Here is an 18,962-nt window from a genome sequence, read left to right as displayed (position 1 = left end):
CTCTCTATCTCTCCCTCTCTCTCTCTCTCTCTCTCTCTCTCTCTCTCTCTCTCTCTCTCTCTCTCTCTCTCTCTCTCTCTCTCTCTCTCACTATCTCTCTCTCTCCAGAGGGATGGCCGGATGGTGAGAGGATTTGTATCTTCCTCCAACCAGGGAATTGGCCAAATTAATTGTAATCATGTTGTTGTGGTTATGTCACCCTCACATCTGTCTCGCGGGTGATTGCCCTGGCAGCTTCCGCTGAGCCTTCTGTCCGCACGCTAAGCCCGGGGGTGATACCTGTCGCTAGCCAGCCACCCCATCCACACAGACAGAACGGAACACACTCTCTCAACAGTCAACATGCCTCTCCAGGTGCAGCGGACAACAGGACCGGGAACGTTTCAGGAACCAGGAAACAAAGTTTGGGAAGACGTGCCATACTGGGTCTATCAACGGGTAGGTTGTCTGTTGTGTTTTGTACAATTCATTGAAAATGAAAAGAGAAAAAAATACAAACTCATTCATTCATTTTTTTAAATCCACAGAGTGGCGAGGGCTCATTTTCATAGGAGGGCAAAAGGGCAGGTGCTCAGGCTCTTGTTGAGCACTCTCCTGTGTGTGTGTGTGTGTGTGTGTGTGTGTGTGTGTGTGTGTGTGTGTGTGTGTGTGTGTGTGTGTGTGTGTGTGTGTGTGTGTGTGTGTGTGTGTGTGTGTGTGTGTGTGTGTGTGTGTGTGTGTGTGTGTGTGTGTGTGTGTGTGTGTGTGTGTGTGTGTGTGTGTCAGACAACAAGTAGAGCTGGCTGTCTGTTTGGTACTGTGTGTGTTGATACTTCGTCTTGAGCTCTACTCTCCTCTTTGCCGGGAGTCTTTTCCCGACCAGCTGTTGTTGCACGAGGGAGATAAGAGTGAGAGATAAAAGCCCGTGCGCCGCTGCATTTATAGGGTTTAACGGCTGCTATATTTAGTTTTGTTAAAAGGAGGACAAAAGTACAAAAGGTTAGTGGAGTAGCTTGTCTCTGTTAAAACAGAGATGGTATGTGGTCAGTCAGAAAGCTGATGGATTTGCTCATGGACCAAGTCAATTACAGTTACTGTTAACTTTAGATTTGTATTTAATCTCCTGGCCATCTTTAATTTTGTTAATGTAAATCAATCAGCATTTACTCTGTAGGAATCTATCAATATTCCATCCATCTCTGCATCAAAATCAAATCAAATCAAATTGTATTTTTCACATACACCGAATACAACAGGTGTAGTGAAATGGTGACTTACAAGCCAATAACCAACAACGCAGTTTTAAGAAAATACCAACAAAAAAAAGTATGAGTTAAAATGAACAAATAATTAAAGAGTAGCAGTAAAATAACAATAGTGGGGCTATATACAGGGGGTACCGGTACAGAGTCAATGTGGAGGCTATATACAGGGGGTACCGGTACAGAGTCAATGTGGAGGCTATATACAGGGGGTACCGGTACAGAGTCAATGTAGCCCCACCAGTTAGTTGAGGTAATTGAGGTAATATGTACATGCAGGTGGAGTTATTTAAACTGACTATGCATAGATAATAACAGAGAGTAGCAGCCTCTGTCTCTGTGTACTTAATGGTGATGGCCTGATAGTGTCCTTCAGTTTATTTACATCGGAATGTATTCAGAACCCTTGACCTTTTCCAAATGTTGTTATATTACAGCCTTATTCTAAAAGTAATGTTTTCCTCATCAATCTACATACAATACCCCAAACTGACATCACAATACCCCATACTGACATCACAATACCCCAAACTGACATCACAATACCCCAAACTGACATCACAATACCCCATTCTGACATCACAATACCCCAAACTGACATCACAATACCCCATACTGTCATCACAATACCCCAAACTGACATCACAATACCCCAAACTGACATCACAATACCCCATTCTGACATCACAATACCCCAAACTGACATCACAATACCCCATACTGACATCACAATACCCCAAACTGACATCACAATACCCCATACTGACATCACAATACCCCATACTGACATCACAATAACCCAAACTGACATCACAATACCCCATAATGACATCACAATACCCCAAACTGACATCACAATACCCCATAATGACATCACAATACCCCATACTGACATCACAATACCCCAAATTGACATCACAATACCCCATACTGACATCACAATACCCCAAACTGACATCACAATACCCCATACTGACATCACAATACCCCATAATGACATCACAATACCCCTTTCTGACATCACAATACCCCATTCTGACATCACAATACCCCAAACTGACATCACAATACCCCATACTGACATCACAATACCCCAAACTGACATCACAATACCCCATACTGACATCACAATACCCCATACTGACATCACAATACCCCATAATGAGAAAGAGTAAACCGTTTTTTTGGTGTTTTTTTTTACAAATGTATTTAAAATAAAAGACAAAAATACCTTATTTACAGAAGAGTTCAGACCCTTTGCTATGAGACTCGAAATTGAGCTCAGAGCAAAAATCAAGCCATGAGGTCAATGCTGAGCTCTGAGGCTGGATTGTGTCGAGGCACAGATCTGGGGAAGAACACAGTGGCCTCCATCATTCATATATAGAAGAAATGTGGAAACACCAAGACTCGTCCTAGAGCTGGCCGCCCGGCCAAACTGACCAATCGGGGGAAAAGGGCCTTGGTCAGGAAGGTAACCAAGAAACCGATGGTCATTCTGACAGAGTTCCTCTGTGGAGATGGGAGAATCTTTCAGAAGTACAACGAAAGCCACTCCTCAGTAAAAGGCACATAACAGCTTCTAAAGGACTTTCAGATCATATTTATATTACCAAGATCCTAATCTTTTGAAGGATGTAAGACACTTTCATTTTCAAGAATGTTTAATGTTGCGACGTTGTATTTGTAGTTGTCACTCTGAAATCTCCCCTGATGTTGATCTGATGATTGATGTACGGGGATCGCAGCCATAACTTAATAAAAGGTAGCTAAAGGACTCAGACCATGAGAAGCAAGATTCTCTGGTCTGATGAAACCAAGATTGAACTCTTTGGCCTGAATGCCAACTGTCAAGTCTGGAGGAAACCGGGCACCATCCCTACGGTGATGCATGGTGGTGGCAGCATCATGGGAGAAACTCCCCAAATATAGGTGTTCCACGCTTGTAGCGTCTTACCCAAGAAGACTCGAGGCTGGAAAAGCTGCCAAAGATGCTTTACTAAGTACTGAGTAAAGGGTCTGAATAATTATTTAAATGTGATATTTTTTCTTTGTCATTATGGGGTATTCTGTGTAGATCAATGAGGGAAAAAATGTAATCAATTTTAGAGGCTATAACGTAATAAAATGTGGAAAATGGGAACGGATCTGAATACTTTGTTACTGATTACAACTTTGGACAAGTAACTAGTAACTGTAATGGATTACATTGGACAAGTAACTAGTAACTGTAATGGATTACATTGGACAAGTAACTAGTAACTGTAATGGATTACATTGGACAAGTAACTAGTAACTGTAATGGATTACATTGGACAAGTAACTAGCAACTGTAATGGATTACATTGGACAAGTAACTAGCAACTGTAATGGATTACATTGGACAAGTAACTAGCAACTGTAATGGATTACATTGGACAAGTAACTAGCAACTGTAATGGATTACATTGGACAAGTAACTAGTAACTGTAATGGATTACATTGGACAAGTAACTAGTAACTGTAATGGATTACATTGGACAAGTAACTAGTAACTGTAATGGATTACATTGGACAAGTAACTAGTAACTGTAATGGATTACATTGGACAAGTAACTAGTAACTGTAATGGATTACATTGGACAAGTAACTAGTAACTGTAATGGATTACATTGGACAAGTAACTAGTAACTGCAATGGATTACATTGGACAAGTAACTAGTAACTGTAATGGATTACATTGGACAAGTAACTAGTAACTGTAATGGATTACATTGGACAAGTAACTAGCAACTGTAATGGATTATATTGGACAAGTAACTAGCAACTGTAATGGATTACATTGGACAAGTAACTAGTAACTGTAATGGATTACATTGGACAAGTAACTAGCAACTGTAATGGATTACATTGGACAAGTAACTAGTAACTGTAATGGATTACATTGGACAAGTAACTAGTAACTGTAATGGATTACATTGGACAAGTAACTAGCAACTGTAATGGATTACATTGGACAAGTAACTAGCAACTGTAATGTATTACATTGGACAAGTAACTAGTAACTGTAATGGATTACATTGGACAAGTAACTAGCAACTGTAATGGATTACATTGGACACAACAAAATTGTATTATCAAAATGTTTCATCAAAGTCTGACATTCTCTGACATTATGGTGCTTCCAAGACAACTGCAAACTCTGAGGAAAACAAAGCTGAATCATGACATCAGTGATCTTCAGGTTGGAGCTCTAGAAAGACGCTGTAACGTCGTTCATCTGTTGTATGAAGAGAGTCAGACCGAAATGCAGCGTGTAGGTTATTCATGACTTTAATGAAGGAATAGCGGTACATGAAATAACTCAAAAATACAAAAACAACAAACGGAACGTGAAACCTATTACAGCCTATCTGGTGACTACAACACAGAGACAGGAACAAACACCCACAAAATACAACGCGAACTCAGGCTACCTAAATACGGTTCCCAATCCGAGACAACGAGAATCACCTGACTCCAATTGAGAATCGCCTCAGGCAGCCAAGCCTAACTAGACACACCCCTAATGATACAAAATCCCAATTAATACAAACCCCAATACGAAACACAACATATAAACCCATGTCACACCCTGGCCTACCCAAACATATACCAAAAACACAAAATACAATGACCAAGGCGTGACAGACGCCCTAGAAAGGCGCCCTAGAAAGACGCTCTAGTTCCCGAATTTCAAGTTGGAAGACCGTTCAAAATGTATTTTATTTTCCAGTCGATGTCATGCAGGTGAAAGAGGACCCAAAAGCGACTTGGCGAAAACAGAGTCTTTAATCCAGTAAAGTAAATACAAACAAAAAACACAACTTTCACTCGAAATGACGAGGACAAACTGGAGACTCGATCTTGAACAGCAGGTGAACAGCAGGTTGCCTCGGGAAGGCACTTGAACCAGACAGACTCAGACACCTGCTCACCACGCAGCATCTGAGGAAAACACGACACGACAGGGCGATACACAAACACAGCACGGTGAATTCTAGACAAGGAACCGACAGGACAGGAACGGAACACAAAGGAAGAAATAGGGACTCTAATCAGGGGAAAGGATCGGGAACAGGTGTGGGAAGACTAAATGATTGATTAGGGGAATAGGAACAGCTGGGAGCAGGAACGGAACGATAGAGAGAAGAGAGAGAGCGAGAGAGTGAGAGAGGGAGGGGGGAGAGAGAGGGATAGAAAGAGGGAAAGAACCTAATAAGACCAGCAGAGGGAAACGAATAGAATGGGAAGCACAGGGACAAGACAAGATAATAAATGACAAAACATGACAGTACCCCCCACTCACCGAGCGCCTCCTGGCGCACTCGAGGAGGAATCCTGGCGGCAACGGAGGAAATCATCAATGAGTGAACGGTCCAGCACGTCCCGAGACGGAACCCAACTCCTCTCCTCAGGACCGTAACCCTCCCAATCCACTAAGTATTGGTGACCCCGTCCCCGAGAACGCATGTCCATGATCTTATGTACCTTGTAAATAGGTGCGCTCTCGACAAGGACGGGAGGGGGGAGGGAAGACGAACGGGGGTGCGAAGAAAGGGCTTAACACAGGAGACATGGAAGACAGGATGGACGCGACGAAGATGTCGCGGAAGAAGCAGTCGCACAGCGACAGGATTGACGACCTGGGAGACACGGAACGGACCAATGAACCGCGGAGTCAACTTACGAGAAGCTGTCGTAAGAGGAAGGTTGCGAGTGGAAAGCCACACTCTCTGGCCGCAACAATACCTTGGACTCTTAATCCTGCGTTTATTGGCGGCTCTCACAGTCTGTGCCCTGTAACGGCAAAGTGCAGACCTCACCCTCCTCCAGGTGCGCTCACAACGTTGGACAAACGCTTGAGCGGAGGGAACGCTGGACTCGGCAAGCTGGGATGAGAACAGAGGAGGCTGGTAACCCAGACTACTCTGAAACGGAGATAACCCGGTAGCAGACGAAGGAAGCGAATTGTGAGCGTATTCTGCCCAGGGGAGCTGTTCTGCCCAAGACGCAGGGTTTCTGAAAGAAAGGCTGCGTAGTATGCGACCAATCGTCTGATTGGCCCTCTCTGCTTGACCGTTAGACTGGGGATGAAACCCGGAAGAGAGACTGACGGACGCACCAATCAAACGACAGAACTCCCTCCAAAACTGTGACGTGAATTGCGGGCCTCTGTCTGAAACGGCGTCTAACGGGAGGCCATGAATTCTGAATACATTCTCGATAATGATTTGTGCCGTCTCCTTAGCGGAAGGAAGTTTAGCGAGGGGAATGAAATGTGCCGCCTTAGAGAACCTATCGACAACCGTAAGAATCACAGTCTTCCCCGCAGACAAAGGCAGACCGGTAATGAAGTCTAGGGCGATGTGAGACCATGGTCGAGAAGGAATGGGGAGCGGTCTGAGACGACCGGCAGGAGGAGAGTTACCCGACTTAGTCTGCGCGCAGTCCGAACAAGCAGCCACGAAACGGCGCGTGTCACGCTCCTGAGTCGGCCACCAAAAGCGCTGGCGAATAGACGCAAGAGTGCCTCGAACACCGGGATGACCAGCTAACTTGGCAGAGTGAGCCCACTGAAGAACAGCCAGACGAGTGGAAACAGGAACGAAAGGAGGTTACTAGGACAAGCGCGCGGCGACGCAGTGTGCGTGAGTGCTTGCTTAACCTGTCTTTCAATTCCCCAGACTGTTAACCCGACAACACGCCCATAAGGAAGAATCCCCTCGGGATCAGTAGAAGCCACAGAAGAACTAAACAGACGGGATAAGGCATCAGGCTTGGTGTTCTTGCTACCCGGACGGTAAGAAATCACAAACTCGAAACGAGCTAAAAACAACGCCCAACGAGCTTGACGGGCATTAAGTCGTTTGGCAGAACGGATGTACTCAAGGTTCTTATGGTCTGTCCAAACGACAAAAGGAAGTCGCCCCCTCCAACCACTGTCGCCATTCGCCTAGGGCTAAGCGGATGGCGAGCAGTTCACGGTTACCCACATCATAGTTGCGCTCAGATGGCGACAGGCGATGAGAAAAATAAGCGCAAGGATGAACCTTATCGTCAGACTGGAAGCGCTGGGATAGAATGGCTCCCACGCCTACCTCTGAAGCGTCAACCTCGACAATGAATTGTCTAGTGACGTCAGGAGTAACGAGGATAGGAGCGGACGTAAAACGTTCTTTTAGAAGATCAAAAGCTCCCTGGGCGGAACCGGACCACTTAAAACACGTCTTGACAGAAGTAAGAGCTGTGAGAGGGGCAGCAACTTGACCGAAATTACGAATGAAACGCCGATAGAAATTAGCGAAACCTAAAAAGCGCTGCAACTCGACACGTGACCTTGGAACGGGCCAATCACTGACAGCTTGGACCTTAGCGGAATCCATCTGAATGCCTTCAGCGGAAATAACGGAACCGAGAAAAGTAACGGAGGAGACATGAAAAGAGCACTTCTCAGACTTTACGTAGAGACAATTCTCTAAAAGGCGCTGTAGAACACGTCGAACGTGCTGAACATGAATCTCGAGTGACGGAGAAAAAATCAGGATATCGTCAAGATAGACAAAAACAAAGATGTTCAGCATGTCTCTCAGAACATCATTAACTAATGCCTGAAAAACAGCTGGCGCATTGGCGAGACCAAACGGCAGAACCCGGTACTCAAAATGCCCTAACGGAGTGTTAAACGCCGTTTTCCACTCGTCCCCCTCTCTGATGCGCACGAGATGGTAAGCGTTACGAAGGTCCAACTTAGTAAAGCACCTGGCTCCCTGCAGAATCTCGAAGGCTGATGACATAAGGGGAAGCGGATAACGATTCTTAACCGTTATGTCATTCAGCCCTCGATAATCCACGCAGGGGCGCAGAGTACCGTCCTTCTTCTTAACAAAAAAGAACCCCGCCCCGGCCGGAGAGGAAGAAGGCACTATGGTACCGGCGTCAAGAGACACAGACAAATAATCCTCGAGAGCCTTACGTTCGGGAGCCGACAGAGAGTATAGTCTACCCCGAGGAGGAGTGGTCCCCGGAAGGAGATCAATACTACAATCATACGACCGGTGAGGAGGAAGGGAGTTGGCTCGGGACCGACTGAAGACCGTGCGCAGATCATGATATTCCTCCGGCACTCCTGTCAAATCGCCAGGTTCCTCCTGAGAAGTAGGGACAGAAGAAACGGGAGGGATGGCAGACATTAAACACTTCACATGACAAGAAACGTTCCAGGATAGGATAGAATTACTAGACCAATTAATAGAAGGATTATGACATACTAGCCAGGGATGACCCAAAACAACAGGTGTAAACGGTGAACGGAAAATCAAAAAAGAAATAGTCTCACTGTGGTTACCAGATACTGTGAGGGTTAAAGGTAGTGTCTCAAATCTGATACTGGGAAGATGACTACCATCTAAGGCGAACATGGGCGTAGGCTTCTCTAACTCTCTGAAAGGAATGTCATGTTTCCGAACCCATGCTTCGTCCATGAAACAACCCTCAGCCCCAGAGTCTATCAAGGCACTACATGTAGCACCCGAACCGGTCCAGCGTAGATGGACCGACAAAGTAGTACAGGATCTTGATGGAGAGACTTGAGTAGTTGCGCTCACCTGTAGCCCTCCGCTTACAGATGAGCTCTGGCTTTTACTGGACATGAATTAACAAAATGTCCAGCAACTCCGCAATAGAGGCACAGGCGGTTGGTGATCCTCCGTTCCCTCTCCTTAGTCGAGATGCGAATCCCTCCCAGCTGCATGGGCTCAGTCTCTGAGCCAGAGGAGGGAGATGGTTGCGATGCGGAGCAGGAAACACCGTTGATGCGAGCTCTCTTCCACGAGCCCGGTGACGAAGATCTACCCGTCGTTCTATGCGGATGGCGAGAGCAATCAAAGAGTCCACATCTGAAGGAACCTCCCGGGAGAGAATCTCATCCTTAACCACTGCGTGGAGTCCCTCCAGAAAACGAGCGAGCAGCGCCGGCTCGTTCCACTCACTAGAGGCAGCAAGAGTGCGAAACTCAATAGAATAATCCGTTATGGACCGTTCACCTTGGCATAAGGAAGCCAGGGCCCTAGAAGCCTCCCCTACCAAAAACTGAACGGTCAAAAACCCGAATCATCTCCTCTTTAAAGTTCTGGAACTTGTTAGAGCAATCAGCCCTTGCCTCCCAGATAGCTGTGCCCCATTCTCGAGCCCGGCCAGTAAGGAGTGAAATGACGTAAGCAACCCGAGCTCTCTCTCTAGAGTATGTGTTGGGTTGGAGAGAGAACACAATCTCACACTGCGTGAGAAAGGAGCGGCACTCAGTGGGCTGCCCGGAGTAGCAAGGTGGGTTATTAACCCTAGGTTCTGGAGGCTCGGCAGGCCAGGAAGTAACAGGTGGCACGAGACGTAGACTCTGGAACTGTCCAGAGAGGTCGGAAACCTGAGCGGCCAGGTTCTCCACGGCATGGCGAGCAGCAGACAATTCCTGCTCGTGTCTGCCGAGCATGGCTCCTTGGATCTCGACGGCAGTGTAACGAGCGTCTGAAGTCGCTGGGTCCATTCCTTGGTCGGTTCCTTCTGTCATGCAGGTGAAAGAGGACCCAAAAGCGACTTGGCGAAAACAGAGTCTTTAATCCAGTAAAGTAAATACAAACAAAAAACACAACTTTCACTCGAAATGACGAGGACAAACTGGAGACTCGATCTTGAACAGCAGGTGAACAGCAGGTTGCCTCGGGAAGGCACTTGAACCAGACAGACTCAGACACCTGCTCACCACGCAGCATCTGAGGAAAACACGACACGACAGGGCGATACACAAACACAGCACGGTGAATTCTAGACAAGGAACCGACAGGACAGGAACGGAACACAAAGGAAGAAATAGGGACTCTAATCAGGGGGAAAGGATCGGGAACAGGTGTGGGAAGACTAAATGATTGATTAGGGGAATAGGAACAGCTGGGAGCAGGAACGGAACGATAGAGAGAAGAGAGAGCGAGAGAGTGAGAGAGGGAGGGGGAGAGAGAGGGATAGAAAGAGGGAAAGAACCTAATAAGACCAGCAGAGGGAAACGAATAGAATGGGAAGCACAGGGACAAGACAAGATAATAAATGACAAAACATGACAGTCGAAGCTCGTTTTTTTTTTCCTGAGTTCCCAGTTTCGAGTTTCCAGTTGTTTTGAACACGACAGAAGTCATGCTGGATGGACAGCATGGCCAATGTTGAATGTTTATCCTTTTAAGTTTGGAAAAGAGATTCATAAACCCAGACTTGTCCCACACACCCTCTCCACTGAATAGCAGGCTAGTGATTGCTTTGCAGTGCTTGCAGTTAGCCACTTCCTTCCAAACCACTCATTGATGAATTTGTGATTTCCAACTTGTTGTGTAATGCTTATGTCCAATGGCCGATGATCTTGAGCCTTCTTAGATGAGCACTTCTAATGTAAATCTATGGCAGCACCCAAGGGGCTTGAACTGTCGAACTCTCCCCATATATTTTGCGGTGGCATAGTGTTTTACATTCTTTGCAAACTGATATGTAACACGTATTAATGCCAAAATAACATGCAAAACAGGCTCTGCCCTGAATGATGGGTTGCCTTGCTCCTAAAATATTTCTACATTTCTGAGGTGGTCTCATTTCTGAGGCTCAAGTACATAGCGCACACATTATCAAAAGATGAGAAATAATGTACGATTTTATTCATATTCAACAAAAGTGGAGCAATAGTGCTTGTACGCTGGTACAAGGGATCAGGAGACACAGGTGGGAAAAGGCTACCTAAATATGGTCCTCAATCAGAGACAACAATAGACAGCTGCCTCTGATTGAGAACCACACCCGGCCAAACACACAGAAATAGAAAACATAGAACACAAAACATAGAATGCCCACCCCAACTCACGCCCTGACCAAACCAAAATAGAGACATAAAAAAGGATCTATAAGGTCAGGGTGTGACACATTGGAATAAAAAATAAAGCCAACAGCCCAATGGAAACCAAAGGGCACATTTATACACTTTACAATCAGGGAAATGGGGATCAGGTGTTCGTAAGGACACAGCTCCGTAGGGATCCGTGAGAACATTTCTGAAATGCTTTCTAAATATTGAAACAATCACATTAATAAACATCGTACAATAAAGATTTCACATTTCTTATAACAGTCAAATAAATATGATCACACTTAGTGACACTTTCATCTAACTGACGAGAGAGACATTTCTACCAAACGTCCATACAAACTCCTTGCAACTTCATTACAACTTCAGCTTTGAAACTAAACCCAAAATCTCAACTGAATCTTGTAATAAATAATGTGGAATTGAAGATGGTGCCGGTGACTAAACTGCTTGGAGTAACCCTCTATTGTAAAGATTGAAAAAAAGAAAGGGGCCTAGACGGCTGCCCTGGGGAATACCTAATTCTACCTGTAATGTGATTGAGCGGCGCCGAGTCACCATTCGAGTGTGTGCAGACTCCTTTCAACTTTGTTACAACTTCAGCGCTAAGAACAAAAAGAGAAAGTGGTCTTGTTTAAATTCTACTAAATTATTTTGTATTTTTTTCCACATCTTGACAGCTGTAAATCCATCTGAGATTAAACTTTTATCGATTCATCCGCTCGACTCCCGTTCACTGAGCTAAAATAAGAACGCTCCCGTTTCATATGCACTATTGCGGCGCAGATACGAGGTTCACATGCACAGGAAATTGTCCCTTTGTACGGATAGGCCAGAAAATGTGATGTGACGCTACCTATACAAATAGACGATGTCCTTGGTCTATGAACCTGACAGCTACGCTTGCAACAGCACATATGAATCTGGACAACCAGTGCTTTTAGGGAGTGTACAGCTATTGATGTTACTCTGTTCACAGAAATATGGTTGGAACCGGTCCAGAGCCTCAAAGTCCACTGTATAGGGATTATGTAATGCAATGTGATTGCACTCATTTTCACTGAAATATGTCAGGGTATTGTTGCTGTATATCGTATGGAAAATGTTGTCCAAGTCATTTTTACTCATGCCAAGCCACAATTTCTACCTACGCCGCTGTGGTATATAATGGAGAGGTCCGGGGACAGCAGATGGTGGTGTTTTACCCTGCTGGATCTGGCTTCCAAAATCTAACGGCATCTTTCTGTAAATGAGACCACATTAATCCTCACTGAGGGGGAGGAGGAGAGAGTGAGGGATAGAGCAGGGGTGAGGGGGAACTGGGAGAGAGTGGGGGGGGGGTCAGAGAGAGAGAGGGGGAAGGAGAGGAATATAGAGAGAGGGAGACAGCGAGAGAGGAGAGAGAAAGAGGGATTCATCGGTAGTAGAGTGACCTGGAGAAGGACAGAATATAAGATATAGTAACCATAGTTACTGGGCTCTGTCAGTCACAGACATCAACAGTGAGCTCTCTGTCAGTCACAGACATCTACAGTGAGCTCTCTGTCAGTCACATCCGTATACAGTGAGCTCTGTCAGTCACAGACATCTACAGTGAGCTCTGTCAGTCACAGCCGTATACAGTGAGCTCTGTCAGTCACAGCCATCTACAGTGAGCTCTCTGTCAGTCACAGCCATCTACAGTGAGCTCTCTGTCAGTCACATCCGTATACAGTGAGCTCTGTCAGTCACAGCCATCTACAGTGAGCTCTCTGTCAGTCACAGCCATCTACAGTGAGCTCTGTCAGTCACAGCCGTATACAGTGAGCTCTGTCAGTCACAGACATCTACAGTGAGCTCTCTGACAGTCACAGCCATCTACAGTGAGCTCTCTGTCAGTCACAGCCATATACAGTGAGCTCTGTCAATCACAGCCATCTACAGTGAGCTCTGTCAGTCACAGCCATATACAGTGAGCTCTGTCAGTCACAGACATCTACAGTGAGCTCTCTGTCAGTCACAGCCATCTACAGTGAGCTCTCTGTCAGTCACAGCCATCTACAGTGAGCTCTCTGTCAGTCACAGACATCTACAGTGAGCTCTCTGTCAGTCACAGCCATCTACAGTGAGCTCTGTCAGTCACAGCCATCTACAGTGAGCTCTCTGTTAGTCACAGACATCTACAGTGAGCTCTCTGTCAGTCACAGCCATCTACAGTGAGCTCTCTGTCAGTCACAGCCATCTACAGTGAGCTCTCTGTCAGTCACAGACATCTACAGTGAGCTCTCTGTCAGTCACAGCCATCTACAGTGAGCTCTGTCAGTCACAGCCATCTACAGTGAGCTCTCTGTTAGTCACAGACATCTACAGTGAGCTCTCTGTCAGTCACAGCCATCTACAGTGAGCTCTCTGTCAGTCACAGCCATCTACAGTGAGCTCTCTGTCAGTCACAGACATCTACAGTGAGCTCTCTGTCAGTCACAGCCATCTACAGTGAGCTCTGTCAGTCACAGCCATCTACAGTGAGCTCTCTGTTAGTCACAGACATCTACAGTGAGCTCTCTGTCAGTCACAGCCATCTACAGTGAGCTCTCTGTCAGTCACAGCCATCTACAGTGAGCTCTCTGTTAGTCACAGCCATCTACAGTGAGCTCTCTGTCAGTCACAGACATCTACAGTGAGCTCTCTGTCAGTCACAGCCATCTACAGTGAGCTCTCTGTTAGTCACAGCCATCTACAGTGAGCTCTCTGTCAGTCACAGCCATCTACAGTGAGCTCTCTGTCAGTCACAGCCATCTACAGTGAGCTCTCTGTCAGTCACAGCCATCTACAGTGAGCTCTCTGTTAGTCACAGACATCTACAGTGAGCTCTCTGTCAGTCACAGCCATCTACAGTGAGCTCTCTGTCAGTCACAGCCATCTACAGTGAGCTCTCTGTCACAGCCAAACACAGTGCCTTCTGAAAGTATTCGAACCCCTCGACTTTTTTCACATTTTGTTACATTAAGTAATTCCTAATTCTAAAATAGTTTTTTCCCCCCAGTCATCAATCTACACACAATACCCCATAATGAAATCACAATACCCCATAATGACATCACAATATTCCATAATGTCATCACAATATCCCATAATGACATCACAATACCTCATAATGACACCACAATACCCCATAATGACATCACAATAGCTCATAATGACATCACAATACTCCATAATGACATTACAATACTCCATAATGTCATCACAATACCTCATAATGACATCACAATACCCCATAATGATATCACAATACTCCATAATGTCATCACAATACCCCATAATGACATCACAATACCCTATAATGACATCACAATACCTCATAATGACATCACAATACCCCATAATGACATCACAATAGCTCATAATGACATCACAATACTCCATAATGACATCACAATACTCCATAATGTCATCACAATACCTCATAATGACATCACAATACCCCATAATGATATCACAATACTCCATAATGTCATCACAATACCCCATAATGACATCACAATACCCCATAATGACATCACAATACTCCATAATGTCATCACAATACCCCATAATGACATCACAATACTCCATAATGACATCACAACACCCCATAATGACATCACAATACTCCATAATGACATCACAACACCCCATAATGACAACGACTAAACAGGTTTTACGAAATGCTTACTATTTTATCAAAATAAATATAACATTTACATATTCAGAACCTTTACTCAGTACTTTATTTCAGGCACGTTTGGAAGCGATTACAGCCTTGAGTCTTCTTTGATATTATGCTGCAAGGTCCACAAAGATTTCCTCAACAGGCTGATGGTGTGGTAATAGAAGCTGTTCAACAGTCTGATAGTATTTGAAGCTGTTCAACAGTCTGATAGTATTTGAAGCTGTTTATCAGTTTGAATTCTTCTCTTTCATAATTGTATCTGTTATACTTGGATGTGTAGTGCGTTTGTTGCTGGCATGTTATGCCTAAGTTTTCTAATTTTGCCAATTAAAAAATTATTTATGTAATTGGTAATATCAGTGGGTTTTCCAATGAATGTGCCTCTGTGTGTGTGCCAAGCATCAGCGTTTCAGGGTCAAGAGATTATAACCGGTGGTGAGAGGGCTGTCAGTGAATGTGCTGCAGATGTCAGACAAACTAACATGCTCTCTCTCTCTCTTTCTCCCCCCCCCCCCCACCCACTGCAGGTATGAGAAGGAGAGGGTGTGTCGCAGATGTCAGACAAACTAACATGCTCTCTCTCTCTATTTCTCTTCCCCCCCCACCCACTACAGGTATGAGAAGGAGAGGGTGTGTCGCAGAGCTGATGAAGCATCTGTTGACTGCTGGAAAGCCCATCACCCTGTTACCCTCAAGACTGCTTCCATCTCAGGGAAGACACTGGCCTGAAGACACTGGCCCTCTGATAGGCAGCTGAGGTCTACCGTTCTGTGGATCTTCTCACCTGGACAGAGGGCTTGGATCTAACACTCCTGGACTAGACTTACCGGGAGGGGCCTACCCTGGTCTATACCTCCTGTCCTCCCTCTCTCTGGAACCTGTATTAAAGGTCGAGGTCTCTTGGACTAGTCTACCCTGGTCTACACCTCTAGCCTTCTGAGTGTCCTGGGACATGTTTTAAGGACCAGGGTCTAGGTGTACTTGCAGCAACATTAGTGTTAGTATTAGTAGTAGTAGTAGTGGCAGCAGTATAAGCAGTTGTAGTAGCCCCCCCCCCCCCCAGCAGTAGCAGCCATGGAGGCGGCTCTAGTGGACTTTGAGAGTCTGGACGACATAGACAGAAGTCTGGAAGATGAGCTGGGTAACCCAGACAACCCAGACGAGACCACAACCCTGACGGTCGACATGCTCCACGAAAACTGCTCCATCCACGGCTCCCACCACCTCCTTTCCCCTCAGCCCAACCTCACATCCACTCCCCAGCACCACTACCTCTCCGAACACTCCTCCCACAGGAGGAATACCTCCCCCTGCCCGTATCCCTCCCCCAATACTCTGGATGTGCCCCAATCACCCGTCATGCCACCCCACAGCAGGAGGGGGCGTCCTAGCTGTGCCAGCATGATCTCCAACTGGAAGTTGCTGCTGAGTAGCGAGACCCATATGCAGAGCGAGACCATCTTCAGCCGGCTGGCTAAGGAGTGCTGCGAGGATGTGTTCGTGGACAAGACAGGTCTAGACGACGGAGACCAGAAGGTCATCATCAACATCGCCGGGCTTCGCTTCGAGACACAGCTCAAAACCCTTGACCAGTTCCCCGAGACCCTTCTGGGAGACCCTATGAAGAGGATGCACTATTTTGACCCCATGAGGAATGAGTATTTCTTCGACAGGAACCGGCCCAGCTTTGATGGCATCCTGTACTACTACCAGTCAGGAGGGAAGATCCGTCGGCCGGCCAACGTTCCACTGGATGTGTTTGCTGATGAGATCGTCTTCTATGAGCTGGGGAGCGACGCCATGGAGCAGTTCAGAGACGACGAGGGCTTCATCAAGGAAGTGGAGATCCCTCTCCCGACCAACGAGATATACCGGCAGTTTTGGCTGCTGTTTGAGTACCCCGAGAGTTCCAACGCGGCACGCGGCGTGGCGCTGGTCTCCGTGTTTGTCATCGTTATCTCCATCATCATCTTCTGTATGGAGACGCTGCCAGAGTTCAGGGATAACACCCTAGACCCCGTCCTACCCACCACCGTCACGCCTCTGATGCCTTTGGATGGGAACCAATCACTGGGCGGCCTCGGGACCTTGTTCCTGCCCTCGCCCTCGGCCACACCCAAAACCATCACCTCCACGTTCTCCGACCCGTTCTTCATCATCGAGACGGCCTGCATCGTCTGGTTCTTCTTCGAGCTGGTTGTGCGCTTCGTGGTTTGTCCCTCCAAAAGCAACTTCTTCCACAACCTCATGAACATCATCGACATTGTCTCCATCATCCCGTACTTTGTCACCTTGGTAACGGAGCTGGTCACCACCCCGGACCAGAACTCCAGCCAGAACATGTCCCTGGCCATCCTTCGTATCATCCGCCTGGTCAGGGTGTTCAGGATCTTCAAGCTGTCCAGACACTCCAAGGGGCTCCAGATCCTGGGCCAGACCCTGAAGGCCAGCATGCGGGAGCTGGGCCTGCTCATCTTCTTCCTCTTCATCGGAGTCATCCTCTTCTCCAGTGCCATCTACTTTGCTGAAGTGGACGAGCCCAGCACACAGTTCGTCAGCATCCCTGACGGCTTCTGGTGGGCCGTGGTCACCATGACTACGGTGGGCTATGGGGACATGTGCCCGATCACCATGGGCGGTAAGATGGTGGGGACGCTGTGCGCCATCGCTGGCGTGCTGACCATCGCCCTACCCGTCCCCGTCATCGTGTCCAACTTCAACTACTTCTACCACCGGGAGACGGAGGCAGAGGACAAGCAGCCGATGGCTGACGCAGCAGACCTGGCCATGAAGGCCTCAGGAGAGAGTAAACATGGGAGTAGCACCTCTCTGAACAAGACCAACGGGACCTGGCAGGGTGACAAGTTCACTGGCCTCTGAGATTTACAGAGACTGACCGGTCCACTGTAGAAGAGACAATGTGTGACAGAGAGACACAGATAGACTGACCTGTCCACTGACTGGGGCAGATAGATATAGACTGACCTGTCCACTGTGAGGACAGAGAGATATAGACTGACCTGTCCACTGACTGGGGCAGATAGATATAGACTGACCTGTCCACTGACTGGGGCAGATAGATATAGACTGACCTGTCCACTGTGAGGACAGAGAGATATAGACTTACCTGTCCATTGTCTGGGGCAGAGAGCTATAGACTGACCTGTCCACGGTCTGGGGCAGAGAGCTATATTCTGACCTGCCCACTGTCTGGGGTAGATAGATATAGACTGACCTGTCCACGGTCTGGGGCAGAGAGCTATATTCTGACCTGCCCACTGTCTGGGACAGATAGATATAGACTGACCTGCCCACTGTCTGGGGCAGAGAGCAATATTCTGACCTGCCCACTGTCTGGGGCAGATAGATATAGACTGACCTGTACACGGTCTGGGGCAGAGAGATATATTCTGACCTGTCCACTATGGAAGATTGAGACAGAGAAAGGTAGAGGGACATTGTGAGCTGTGAGACACACACAACTAATTCTCTCCTGTCCTCTGGGAGACAGACATCAAGTCACCCCTGTGGGAAGACACAGCTACACCGGCTCTTTACTGTCAGATAAGATGGTAGAGAAACCATTTTTTTAAATGACAGAAAGTATTAGGTTTGATAGATCGTTGTGTTACTTGTCTTGAAAATGTTTTTTTTTAAATATTGTATAATAAACAACTCTCAGTGCAAAAAGTGAATAACAATGTTAAACACAACTGGTAACAAATCAATCAAATACAATCAAATCACATTTTATTAGTCACATGCGCCGAATACAACAGTTGTAGACTTTACTGTGAAATGCTTACTTACAAGCCCTTAACCAACAATGAAGTTCAAGAAATAGAGTTGAGAAGTTCAGGATCCAGTTGAAGAGGGAGGTGTTTAGTCCCAGGATCCAGTTGCAGAGGGAGGTGTTTAGTCCCAGGATCCAGTTGCAGAGGGAGGTGTTTAGTCCCAGGATCCAGTTGCAGAGGGAGGTGTTTAGTCCCAGGATCCAGTTGCAGAGGGAGGTGTTTAGTCCCAGGATCCAGTTGCAGAGGGAGGTGTTTAGTCCCAGGATCCAGTTGCAGAGGGAGGTGTTTAGTCCCAGAGTCCAGTTGCAGAGGGAGGTGTTTAG

The 18,962-nt window shown here is 46.6% G+C and overlaps 1 protein-coding gene across 1 annotated transcript; it reads left to right on the top strand.

Annotated features, from left to right (window-relative positions):
* The first annotated feature begins 222 nt into the window (after nt 1-222).
* On the top strand, nt 223-18,583 carry LOC124044968 (potassium voltage-gated channel subfamily A member 10-like). Its single transcript, XM_046364166.1, has 2 exons — nt 223-438; nt 15,460-18,583. Exon 2 carries the CDS (start codon nt 15,920-15,922, stop codon nt 17,723-17,725), a length of 1,806 nt encoding a protein of 601 aa, XP_046220122.1. The 5' UTR covers nt 223-438; nt 15,460-15,919; the 3' UTR covers nt 17,726-18,583.
* Nucleotides 18,584-18,962: the final 379 nt, after the last annotated feature.

The sequence above is a fragment of the Oncorhynchus gorbuscha genome, linkage group LG10 (genome assembly GCF_021184085.1).
Source record: "Oncorhynchus gorbuscha isolate QuinsamMale2020 ecotype Even-year linkage group LG10, OgorEven_v1.0, whole genome shotgun sequence".
In the NCBI taxonomy this organism is placed as follows: Eukaryota; Metazoa; Chordata; class Actinopteri; order Salmoniformes; family Salmonidae; genus Oncorhynchus; species Oncorhynchus gorbuscha.
This window is presented reverse-complemented; position numbering and strand designations above follow the sequence as displayed.